General features: G+C 37.4%; 1 protein-coding gene across 1 annotated transcript in view; it reads left to right on the top strand.

Moving 5' to 3' along the window:
• Positions 1–11,047, top strand: part of NOL10 (nucleolar protein 10) — a 48,588-nt gene extending 37,541 nt beyond the window's left edge. Inside the window, exons 18-21 of the mRNA XM_068678591.1 lie at positions 1,720–1,893; positions 2,272–2,519; positions 7,628–7,730; positions 10,269–11,047. Coding sequence (XP_068534692.1) covers positions 1,720–1,893; positions 2,272–2,519; positions 7,628–7,730; positions 10,269–10,388 — 645 coding nt within the window. The 3' untranslated portion in view covers positions 10,389–11,047. The remainder of the gene's footprint in view (positions 1–1,719; positions 1,894–2,271; positions 2,520–7,627; positions 7,731–10,268) is intronic.
• Positions 11,048–13,051: the final 2,004 nt, after the last annotated feature.

The raw sequence follows: 13,051 nt of genomic DNA, 5'->3' as shown, positions 1-13,051 counted from the left end.
TAGAAGGCCAGCTGCATGCTGGGTTTCATCCACAGAGGAGTGACCAGCAGGTGGAAGAAGATGATTGTCCCCCTCTGCTCTGCCCTTGTGAGGCCCCGCCTGGAGTACTGCATCAACATCTGGGGCCCCCAGGACAAGAAGGATGTGGGGCTGTTAGTGTGGGTCCAGAGGGGGGCCACAAAGATGATCAGAGGGCTGGAGCATCTCTTCTGTGATGGAAGGCTGAGAGAGCTGGGGGCTGTTCACCCTGGAGAAGAGAAGTCTCTGGGGAGACTTAATTTGTGGTCTTTCAGTACATAAAGAGCGCTTCTATGGAGAGCAACTTTTTACATGGGCAGATAGTGGTAAGACTAGAGGTTTTAAACTCAAAATTGGAGATTTAGATTAGATGTTAGGAGGAAATTCTTCGCTCAGAGGGTGGTGAGGCACTGGAACAGGTTGCCCAGAGAAGCTGTGGAAGCCCCATCCCTGGAGGTGTTGAGGACCAGGTTGGATGGAGCTTTGGGCAACCTGGTTTGGTGGGAGGTGTCCCTGCCCATGGCAGGAGGATTGGAACTAGATGGTATTTAACGTCCTTTCCAACCCAAACCATTCTATTACTCATGAAAGGCAGCTATTAGCTTCATGTGGCGTCCAATGAAAGGTTGAGATGGTTAGGAACCAAGAACTACTGAAAAAGAAGGTGGTGGTAAAACCTTAAATGCAGGATTTCTAAGCCAGTGTTGGAGTGGAAATGAGTTCAATAAATGGAGAGTGATTCTTGTAGGTATACAGATAGATGGCATCTCAAAGTACACTAAAAAGAGTACATTAAAATGTGTGATCTGATTATTTTCCTGAAATGGCTCTAGGAGTCTTGTGAAGAGCCATTTATTTTTGGCTTTGAGATTGAGCTTCTAGCTTCCAAATGAGATTGCAAGTCACACATTTGCAACAGCTTCTGCACTTGAAATTTCAACTTGTTTCCTCTATCTTTTTTCCTACTTTGTAGGTAACAATGAACATATAATGCTGGGGTGTGTTCAATCTGCTGGTAGAAGTTTGGAAATGTTAAATTATAAGATCAGCTTTTACTGCAAAAAGCTATGTATTCAATTGTCTGAAACGAGAAGTATTCATATGAACATTAGTTGTAGTTTGAACTGTTCTTAACTCAACAATAGCATAATTTACATTGGGTTCTTTTAATTTCCAGCATGAATGAAACTGCCTTTTCCATTCTGTATGTGAGGGCAGTGAAGAAATTGTAATAAGATGTACAGAAATACTTACGTATTTACAGTAAAACAATAGTAGTATTTTATGAAGACATGTTTACTCCGATAATTTGTTTTACGTGCTGTAGTCATCCTCATCAGGCAGGGTATTTGCCTCAGAGGTACTGCTGGTTAGTCAATGGATATCAACATGTCTCCAGACTAGCTGGCTGTGAATGTATGAGATATATTAATTCAGAAATAGTAGTAATTGTGTATTTATGGTGTCTGTACTATGCTTGTCTTGCTTACAGGTAGCTTAGAATGATATTTATTTGATCTTTGTGAAAGTAATAAAGTATAATAACCATAAATCTTGATTTATGTGACCTGGAAGGATAAAGCAACTGATACTTTGCATTCAGTTTTTGAGTTTTGTTTAATTAAAGCGGTGTTAGGTATTTTTACCAATGTCTGTTTTGATATTTTTTTATAACTAACTCATGCTTCGATTCTTTTCCAGAATATGCCTAGCCTTCTCAAAGATGATCGTTTTAAAGTCATGTTTGAGAATCCAGATTTCCAGGTAGATGAGCAGAGTGAAGAATTCAGGCTACTTAACCCACTTGTTTCTAAAACAAGTGAGAAAAGAAAGAAGAAACTAAAGCTGTTACTGGAACAGGAGGCAAAAGAACAGGTAAAATATTTTCCTTTTGGTGTATGAAAAAGACATATTTTTACCTTTATGTCATTTGTTTAGCTTTTTTTACCCTAGAAAGAAGGAAAGAAGAAGGCAATGCAAGAATGTCTTACCAGCTAAATTAGTTGGATAATATTATAAATTATATCTAAGTTTTCAGGTGTATGTCTTCATGAATATAGGTTTGAAAAACATATAATATGTAGGTGGAGGTAATTTTATAATATTTCTGCTTCATTTGCTGTTAGTGCTTTTGTTCAGGTTTTAGATCTCTTCAAGTGCATCTAAGTAAAAGCTGACGTACTCTCATTGCAGAAATGGTTTGAAAAGAAAATTAGTTGATGATTTCTCATTTTAATCTATTTTTGTCTGCAGGAAGAGGAGGAAGAACCAGAAGGAAAACCAAGTGATGCAGAAAGTTCTGAGAGTTCAGATGATGAAAAAGGTTGGGTTGAAGAGGTCAGGAAACAGCGCAAGCTTCTACGCCAAGAGGAAAAAGTAAAGCGGCAGGAAAGGTTCAAGGAGGATCAGCAAACATTACTAAAACCTCAGTTTTTCGAGATTAAAGAAGGAGAGGAATTCAGAAGCTTCAAAGACTCTGCCAAAAAACAAAAATTAATGAAGTAAGACTAAAATTCCTATTTTAACATCTGGGGGTGGAAGATTCTCAAGTGTTTCTCTAGAGTGCAGGCCAACGGCATTTTGGTTAGTTAGCATGATAGTCTTGGAAGCACTTACTAATAAAGCCACATCTGGTGATTCAGGGATATGGCGTAGAGGGACATAATTGTTGAAAGGTTTTAGTTATTGCCAAACAAATATAACATTTTAAGTATGCCAGAGACACAATGCTAATGAGATGAGTAAGAGATTCGTATTCTGAGCCTGATCTGGGCATCCGTTTTTTGGTTTTTTTTTTTCAGGATCAGTGCTGCTTGCACAAATAACAGCACTGATGTCTCTGAGACTGGTTATATTTCTCCACCAATGTCAATATGAGGTTGACATTCTGGATGTTTTTGAGCTGACCCTCTACAAGGCTGTCTAGTACTGCATGATCAGCCACTGTTTGAGGGCAAGTTCTGGGTAGTAAAAGAAAAAATCATTTGGTCTGGGTATTTTTATGGCATCCAGAAATTTTCATAAAATATGCTGCCCTTTTGTTGTCAGGTCTAACTGTTTTTATTTTTGCAATGCAAAAGAAAAAAAATGGACTCAGTTTTCTAATTTGGATTTCTTTAAATTGTTAATCAACTGAAATAATTGGGTACTGCATAAAGGGCATGCTTAACCTTTAGGCTTGCAAACTAAAGAACTTGGCTTTGAGGTGCTTAATGCCTGTAAATCTCATTGACATTTTTTTTTTCCAGAGGTGAGTTTAGGCCTTCAGAAGATGAGATTTAATAGCTTTTATTATTTAGAGAGTAGGCACTAACATTAAAACCTTGAGGGACAATAGGTTCAAAGTTCTTGCAGCACATCGGAGGCAGAGCAGAATTTTGACTAATGTTGGAAACAACTTGCTGTGTTAGATGGATCCCGTAATAGCCTTTCATTTTTTTACTTAGAATAAAATGGTACATTCAAGGTGAATAGCATATATAATGGGGCTGCTTTTTATTTGAGTAGGAACTGATAATGCAGCCTAGATGTTTCATGATGGACTTTTCCTAGAGATAGGTAGAGAAACACATGATAAAATTCAGCCTTTCTCTTAAATGTACAAGCCTTTAACTAGAGTTACCATTTTATATGGTCTCTGAGCATTACTGGTACATTGCTCCTACAGTAGTCTATGATTTTTGTGTTGTATCAGTAAAATCTCTTTAAATACAAATAGGATAGTTCTAGTTTTCTAGTAGTTCTGCAAGTGATATTTATGTTAACCGTTATCAGCAAATGTTTACACACACAGGGTTTTCTGATGTTCCCTAGAGTAAATATACCCATTCATTCTGGACTCTAGCTTGCTGAGATTTCTCTAGCGTTCTTCTGATTATTTTTCTGTCTATGTTATAGACGATGATGCAGCTTTTTCCTTTTGTCAGTCCTTCTGCTTTGTCAGAAGGAAAATAGCCACTGTGGACGCTGTCCTAGGAAATGTCCTAGGATAAAGATATTTCTCACATTAAATTCATAGTCACGTTAGAAAGTGACTTGAAAGGAGCATGAAAGAGTGGTGAAATGGCACAGTGTTCTCACAGACATTGAAATACTTCCCTTTAAAGCAGTATGGCTGCAGCCTGTTTGCTCTCTTCTTTCATCAAATTGAGCTACTGACCTCTAAACAAAATTCTCAAGGACCCTTTGTTTGAAATATTAAGATTTCATTTTGTTAAAAACACGTGCAAGGATACTGTGAGTTAGATAAATAAGCCAACACAGCTATAAAGAAGAGAAGCATTTAGAAAAAAAATAATAGTGACACAGAATGAAGTTAAATCTTTCATCTGGTGTTCAGTGGGAGAAAGATCATTGCTTCAGCTAGGAAAAAATGAAATCAAATACCACAGTGGATGGAAGAATATCAGTGATGACATAAACCATGGAAAGATCTTTTAAAAGATTCCTTTTAGGGAAGAGAGCATCTGTCTTAAGATTCACGGCTCTGTGCAGAATATTTTGCAAGATGTGATGTGTAATTAGGGCTGCCTAGGTCAGGTATCCTCTGTGCAGTAGTAGCACAGTTGGGATGTGATGTAAAATATTTAAAAATTGGGGGGGGGGGAAGAGATAGAACAGCATGACAAAAATGTGACAGCACTCCTGCCTTTGTTTTTCTTTGAGTTGCTGTCACTGAATTGTCTTTCCCCCTTTTTTCTTTTGCTCTGGCAGTAATTTCCGTACTCACTGATGCCGTTTGGGCTCGTCCAAGCATTGTTCTGACTACGTATGCTCCTCAGATTCTGGGAGCAAACTCAGAATTAACAGCAGGTGTCCATTTGTCGTACCGCACAGCTGATACGATTACAGAATCATGACTTAGTCTCTGTTGAGACCTAACCTGCTCTGTTAAGTATTTTTACACAGTAGAATTTTTTGATAAAAAAAAAAAAACAAAAACTAAGTAATGTTTTCTGCTGGCCTTATTCAGTGATAAATAGTCAGCATAAAAAATAATTAATTCACCTAATGTACTGAAAATTGGGAAGACTGTAGTGGCATGTACAATCTGGTGAGGCTGGCATGTTTGTCTTTGATTTGATTTATTCAAGCAATGGAATGATGGTCTGTGACCAATGTAATTAAGTACCTTAATACCTTCACTATGCACTTAATGGCTAGGTGTTCTTTTTTTCTCTAATCGTATAATGTTCTACCTGAGGAAACAGTTTATGACTTACATAAAACTGGGTGTTGCTTTTGACATGTTCCTGACTCAGCACGGCTCCAAGCCCAACTTCTAAAGCAGGGGTGCATACTATAAATTTCTTAGCAGACCAGCAGTCTACACGTTTCTTTGCGCAGGAAAGCTGCAAAACTTAAACTAAAGCATAACAAACGCCTTGTCTCAAAGCTGTCCACCTTTCTCTTCCCCCTTTTGTGTTCTTATGCTTACACGTGAAAACCTGCTGAACGTACCAGTACAGACACAAGACTTTTATTTGTTTACTTTCTGTACGATTTCCTTGCTTAACAGCTTAAAAGGAATACATAAAAGGTGAGGGCTTTTATCAGTGTGCTAAGAGCTCTTTAGATTTTCTTGATTTCCCTTTAAAATGTTTAAGTGAAGTTAAAGCATTTCAAAACTAAAAGCTGCAGCAACCCTACATTGTAAAGTATAAATCAGTGCTTACATCTTCTGAGATGGGCAAGAAAGTCAACAAAAGCCAACAAAAACGTAGCAATATCTAGGAAAGTCAGCTAAAGTATCATGGCAGGAAAGGAAAAGTCCTGGAAAACTCTTCTCTTTTGCTTTATAAGGAGGAAGAAATAAGTGCATGATTTTTTAAAGTTTTTGGTTTTGTACTGAAGGGTAGGGGAAGTTGATTTGAGTAACACTCTTAAGGAATCCATTGGATCAATTTGTTGAGGATGATGTAGGAAAAAAAGACCCTAGCTATTGTAAGTTTGAGTGCAATTCACTGTGATTTGGGTCTGCACATCTTCAGATAAGCACAGCAATACCTGCTTTTATTCTGTAAAATTGCAAACCAAAAGCATTTTCTTGATATCTTCTTGTTTTAGTTTTTCTCCTGACTGAAGCAGTATCTAGGCAGTCATGCTCAATAATTGCTGGGTAGCAGCCATATTTCTCCGATGCACTTTCAAAGGGGAGAAAAAATGGAACTCCACTTGCTTGTAGAAATCCCACCACAATGTCGGTGACTGATCTTCTGCCATAGTTAGCTCTAAGGCTTAGCTTGTCTTCCCGATTCACACAGATGGAACAAGTTTTTACATGTACTGAATGAAAAATATACTACAGAAAAAATACAATCAAAGTACCTAGTCATGAGAAATAAAGTAATTCTTGACAGTAATTTTTCATTGTTAATCTGAAGAGTCTTTGTTACATAAATGGCTCATTAACCAAAATTCTGCAGGCTTCAGAGGCTTCATACATGGGACACAATCTGTGAGCCTTTCATCATTAGAAACTCCATTGACTTTGGGTGGCTGCTAATCATGTGTATTTTTATGATGATTTATTTTCCACCATTCCCTTAAAGTAAAAAGTTGCAGAAATGTATACGCTAGCATTCTGCTAATGCATGCACTTCAAAACTTGTCCAAAAAAAGTGTTTCTTACCTCTCTTCAGGAAGATCTAACTAATAGCAGTATCTCAATTTTCAATATCTAAATTCGTTTACAGTTAGGTGAATGCTTTCTGTGTGTCACAGAGTAAGTTTGGTCCTCCCGGCGATGTCATGTTCTCACATAGCCTTGCCTGCTTGTAGGCACCAAATTACAAAGGATTTGCTGCAGTAGGAACCACAAATAGCATTTAGCAAGACTGGATCAACCAAGTCCTGTCTCTGTCTGCCTCACCCCTGCGCTGGAGGTCCTTCGAGGTCTTCAGTCCTCGGCTGCTCCAATTTACACCACCCTTACTGAAGTCACATTTGGTGCCTGAGACCAAATAACTCAGATAAACTGACTGATGAGCACTGTGGGGTCAGGTTCTCTTTTTTTTTTTTATCAGTCTCGCTTTGTTTGCATTGTGCTTTTATTTAGAAAACTTTGTATCACACAGTTACGGGACGCAGTGTCTGAATAATCATTTTTAATTGGGCTATGTAGTTTCTGTCGGTGAAGTGATGATTCATTCTGTGATGAATTAATTTTAATGTATAGCCAAGACTATCTCCTTCCCTCAAATGTGTTTCTCAAATCAGAAATTATAAGTTATTAAGCAAACTGGATAGATCATGCTTTAAAGGTTTTTTTGTTTATATCTGTTAGTGCAGCTGAATACCTGACTTTTTCTAAAATGTCATAGAAAACTATAGCAATAGTAGGGTGTGGTTTCTTTTTCAGCTAGAGGCCTGATGCTTTTTTAGAAGACAATGAACTTTTCAGTAGAAACATTTTTTAAATTTATGTAAACAGTATCTGGAGGGAATGATTTGAGCTTGTGTTTCTTTTCTGTTTACTGAGGGCTTATTTTTTCGACATATGGCATTTCGGGGTTTCAGAGAAACTGAGATTAGTTTTGACTGCATTATCAGCATTTATTGTAGCGAAGAGATGGCAAGAACAGGGACTAACGTTAATTATTCTCCGCAGGAAAACTCTTGGAGATCGTTTAAAGCTTGAAGAAAAACTTGGCACGTTAAATGTCTCTGATACCACAGTAGGCAGCAAGCAGGCAACATTCAGATTAAAGAAGGTGAGCTATATATATATATGTAACTTTTTATTATTTTATTATTTTTTCTTTTAAGATAATACACAAGTAACTTTAGTTTTTGCATGAAGGAACAGGAACTTTAAAACCGTCAAACAAATGTCCCTCTTCGTTTCTTTATATGCTGCCAACTCTGCTGCTTCATGCCAAGAGAATGAAAGCCTCCGGTAGCACTTGGTGTGTTTATACCCTTATAACTCAGGCAGCACTCATAAAATCTTATGTTCTGGTGGAAAATACTGGCTTCCATCTTTTAATAGTTCATTCGCAGACATATCATCAGAAGCTTGTGACCTTACCTGACATCAGTGGCAGGACTGATCAGATCTTGGTTTGCAGGTCCAAACACAATCGGGATGCTGTAGGTGACAGTCTTTCTCTTGTTTGATGGAGCTGTTAGGTGTCAGCATGATAAAGACAGAGCTCCTAACCACTTTTGTCACTGAACTTTGTAACGCAGATCACAAGAATGAGCTCTGGTCCTGTTGTACTTGCCAAATTCCACTGGAAATGTGTAGTTGACTGCTGCCTGTCTACCCTTCCCAAAGGGTTTTTATTTCCTGTCCTAAGATATTTTGTAGATCATTGACAGCTGATCACCCTGTGGTGCAGGAATGGTGAATTCCATGTGTGCATCTGCTACTGTTGTAGAACACTTAGGGAATTTTTGCTAAAAAAAAAAAAAAAAAAAAAAAAAAAAAAAAAAAAGTTATAGAATTGGACCAAGGACATGTTACAGAAGCTGAAGGTCCCTATTAATTGATACTTCAGTTGACAAAACGTACTTGTTTTTCCTCGAGTAAGCTTTTTATGCACTGTAATACATTTCTACTTACCAGTGGCCAAATTTTCTTCCCATCTGTAAAACTGATAATACAAGAAAATAGTTAAGCGATCAGTTTAGGTATACCTGAATAAAATGTTTAAATATCCAAATTTATTGGAATAGTTCTACAACGCTTGCTTGACTTCATTATTGGCTTTTTCATCCGGGCTTGATTCCTGTATTTCTGGAATTTAAAGTGTGTTGACTGTTAAATAAATGATAGGTTCCTCTGCAGTGCTCTGGAGGATAACTGTTCTGGGGATTTTACCAACTGCTGAAACTGATATGTTAGTGTCTTGCAGCTAAGTAAATAGGCTTTGGGGGACTTTTAAAGCAGTCTCTTTTATAGCGGCTTTAAATGGGGAAGTGCTGAGCCACAAGATTTCTTGCAGTCAGTGGTGAACAATGAACTATCATCTTTCGCTAACAGTTTTGTGAAGATTTGGGTGGGAGTAAGGAGGAAGAAAGTGGATGTAGCAGTTGTTCAGAATGCCAATTTTGCATGACTCCGTCAGATATGCTACAGCTTTGAGTATTTTAATTCATTGCTGATAATGTATATGGACAGATCTTGCAATGGATTTTTGTCATTGATATTTTGCAGTTTAGTTTTCAGAGGATTTTAAATATATATATATATATATATATATAAGTTTTATAGACTGCCCAAGTACTTACAGTACAGAGGAATAGTGCTTTATGTGCAAATATTATTTCAGCATAGTATCTGGATCAGGAAACATTAAGTAAGATTTGTCATGACTGTTTCAGATGACAACTAGGGACAGAGAGAAACCACTTACATTTTCACATAGTGGGTTTCTTTATCCCTACTTGCAGGGGAAAAAAGAGTCAATAAAAGTCTGCAGACCACTAGCTTTTATTACCATAATATGGGCTTGGGTTTATTGCTACCTACAGTGGAAATCACTCTAATTGATGGAGTATTTTATAGCGTGGACACTTGTCTGAGAGTGGATAGTTCAGGTCTACTAGTTCCAGTTTATGCTTAGTTTGAAAACAAGCCTTGGTCTTCCCAAGAAAAGAGACGTTTATGGCTGTAGGAGCCTTTTTATCTGAGTAGTATGTAAATTAAACCCTTTCAGTGCATTTTTGAAGAGAAAAAACATTAATAGAGCATGTACCACTGGAGCAGAGATTTTCAATTATTTTCATGTGAAAAGTGTTTCTAGAATTGTATACGGTATATCAAGTACTTCCAAGAAATGCTAAGAACACAGGGAACCTGTATGCTTCAGCAAAAATAACTAATTGTCCTGTCTGTCACTTTAAAATACTCCTGTGCAAATATTAAAGGTGGTGATACCAGTTAACCAGAGTAGGTACTAAATAGCCTGAAATTCTGGTCTACCTTCTTAAGGGCATTAAAACCTAAATTCTGGAGTGTAATTTTAGTCTATTGTTAGACATTGTTTTTCATCTGAAATACGTGATTTTATTCAGTGCTTTTCAGTATCTTTGTCTTAAACATTTACTCTGACTTACTTTGAATGATAATGTCAGGGGACAGCCAGACCAGTAGGTACAGTATAAGACAAGGTAACATGGGACCGTTTATAGTAACATTTCCATATTTCCTGCAAGAATTTCTGACTTGATATAAAAGTACTTGGTCAATGAGTTGATATGTATGTTTGCAAGAACCTTAGTCTATTTTTCTTTCAATATTCCAGTCAGAGCAGCAAAAGAAGCAGCAGGAAGCTGAGAAACAGCATCGTCAAGAGAGGAAAGCTCTTAGGCGTTCTGCTGGTCACCTCAAGAGTATGCGTGGAAGAAGACAACGGTTTCATTGATTTATGTTATTTTTTAATGAACTTTTTTTTCTCACTTTTCATTTGAAAAAGGGACTTTGCAATAGCAATGTAACTGTATTTTCTTACACTGATGAACGGAAAACAGAACTTGGTAAATGATGTCTTGGTAAATGATTGAGAAGCTTATCAAAGTATAAGCATTGTCCAAGGGACACTATGACCATGGTATATTATAAACTCTAGAGTGAACTGTATTTGTGCAAAAATCAACAGCAACTGGTTATTGTATAACCCTGAATGTTTTTGATATACGAATTTATGTAGACAGTGAAGCTGCCTGTCTTTTAACTTAAGAGATATGGGGTTTTGCTTTCTGAAATCTTTATTTGTAACTTCTTAGATACAAGGTCAAGGGTGAGTTATTTTGTCTTAAAACTTACCTTTACAAGGGCACAACAAATTTTTCTTCTGTGCTTCTTGAAGGATGACATACAACCTTGTTTTTTAAAAAATGACTGTCTTTTGTGTTCTTGGGTTGCCTAGAACATATGTTAAGAAAATAATAGTTTTCATGTCTTCTTGATTACCAACAGAATGCTTGTTGCTAAAAAGAACTTTTTTAATCTCGCAAACCCTTCATCTACATGAGTTGTTCACTACTTGAGCAAATAAATTAATTTTTACCTTTGACCTTAAAAGAGCTTCGTGTATTGTTTTTTCAAAGGTTTTATAAATTGTCTTTTTGCTAAATCCAAGAAACTGAACTTTGGACCCAGAAAAAATCAATGAATCTACCCATCACAGTAAATCACCTTGAGGCTTGGAGGTTCTTAAATGTTTTGCTTTATAAACCAGAGAGACTATTAATTTTGGTCAGGTCTCTTGGACAGTATTTACCATAGAATGTAGGTAAAAACGTAACAATTATGTGGTTACAATTGAACCTAACTGGTTAGGGGGAAACCTTGCATTCTCATAGCCTGATGTTTTTTTTCTGAATCAAGGTTGATTGTCTATTAGACATAGAGTAATTGGTCACAGTTGAATTTATTTCCTTCCCTCTGATTTAATTCTTTCCTTAATTCTTCCTTTAATACTTTCCTTCTGGTTGTAATTGCATTTTTTAATTTTACAATGTCTTTTGCCCATGGTATTTGCTTCTTTAAAATATGCATTGCAGTTGTCACCTCTGTCTTTTCACTCAGCTAAAGGAACAGACTCTCGATACCTAGTTTTTTCTCCAGATCTCAAATTTCTTCATTGTCCGTATGCTTCTTGTGGTTTCTGTTTAACACAGACCTATCTATTAGTCCAGTGTCTGTCTCAGCTATGCTGTATATCAAGAAATACCCTTATTACTTTTACTTTAATTTAGCCACTGAGAAAATTCAATGCAGTTGTGGGTATATCCCTCTTCTCAGTCGTCTTTTGGTGACATTCAAACCTTTGAAATCCAAGTGAAGTGACAAAGTTTTTAGTAGTGCAACATTTAGTTCCATTTTCCTAAGGGAGTGAGGTTGTCAATCATCCTTCAGTTCCCATAAGAGACGTTTGGGATACACATGAAATGGTGTTTAAGTGTACTAGGCATAACCAGTGAAATGCCTGGAAAGATATGAGGACAATGTGATTAGAATATTTTAGGAAGCAAATATGGAAGTATGCAAGGCTAACTTGAGATAGAAGTGCGAGGATTGGATTCCAGCCATTCCTGGGAGTAATCCTAGAAGACTGGAGATCGCAGATGGTATTTGTGATTGAAAACGTTAGAGTTGGCTCAAGAATTGGAATATTCAGGAATAGCATACGTAAACTCACCACTTGTGATGTGCTCTCTTGTACTGGGTTGTAAATTCTTCTGCTTGTCTCTGCCCAGGAGCATCTGCCTTTCGAATGGTTCTTCATGCAGCAGTTTCTTCATTTGTTCGCTTGATTGCTCAGGGCTTGCATGAGATCATGGTGGAATAGTGCAACTGTGTGAGATGCAATCTCTATGCAATCTGTATCTTAGCTTTCACTGAACTCGTGCTCTGCTAGATGACCAGTGGCTGATGTAGATTTTGGAAGATCAGAGAAAATTAACCAGAAACAGGTTTGTAGTACCGAAGGTCCATAGGTAAAAGGTCTGTGCCAAAAGTGGTTTCCTGCTGCAGCTATATTCCTGAAGGAAGGGCACTTTGTTCTGATTGAGGTATATGGATAACCAGCATGTCTCTAAAACAGAAAAAAAAAAAAAAAAAAAAAAAAGAATTGAATGAATGAAAAAAAACATTCCCATGAACCAGCAGCTCATTAGTCAGTGATACCCAGAGAAGTGGATTTCCTAGCTTTAATTCATGAAATGTTTGGAAAATGGCAGTGTTCTTCATGCACACTTCAGTCAGAAGTGTTAGATGCTTGCATTTTGCTAAGAGTTGGGCATGGTTCTTCAGTGTGTCCAGCACTTGAACTCTGGAAAGCTATTGGTAGCCTGTGCCCAGCTGCCTGACGTGCATGCAAGTCCAGGAGCTTTTCAGTGAAATAGGGATGATCAAATATTGCAGTGACCATGAGCAGCAGGACACACGAGCTGGCAGTCATGAGGTCCAGCCAGCAGACCAGTACTAATCCTGTATTGCCGTTCCTAGAAGCTCAGCAGCTGCTGAGATCCTTTCTGACATTTAAGGTTCCTGCTCTAAGGTAAGATCTGTAGCATTGTGGGA

Source organism: Anas acuta, chromosome 3 (assembly GCF_963932015.1).
Source record: "Anas acuta chromosome 3, bAnaAcu1.1, whole genome shotgun sequence".
Taxonomy (NCBI): Eukaryota; Metazoa; Chordata; class Aves; order Anseriformes; family Anatidae; genus Anas; species Anas acuta.
This window is presented reverse-complemented; position numbering and strand designations above follow the sequence as displayed.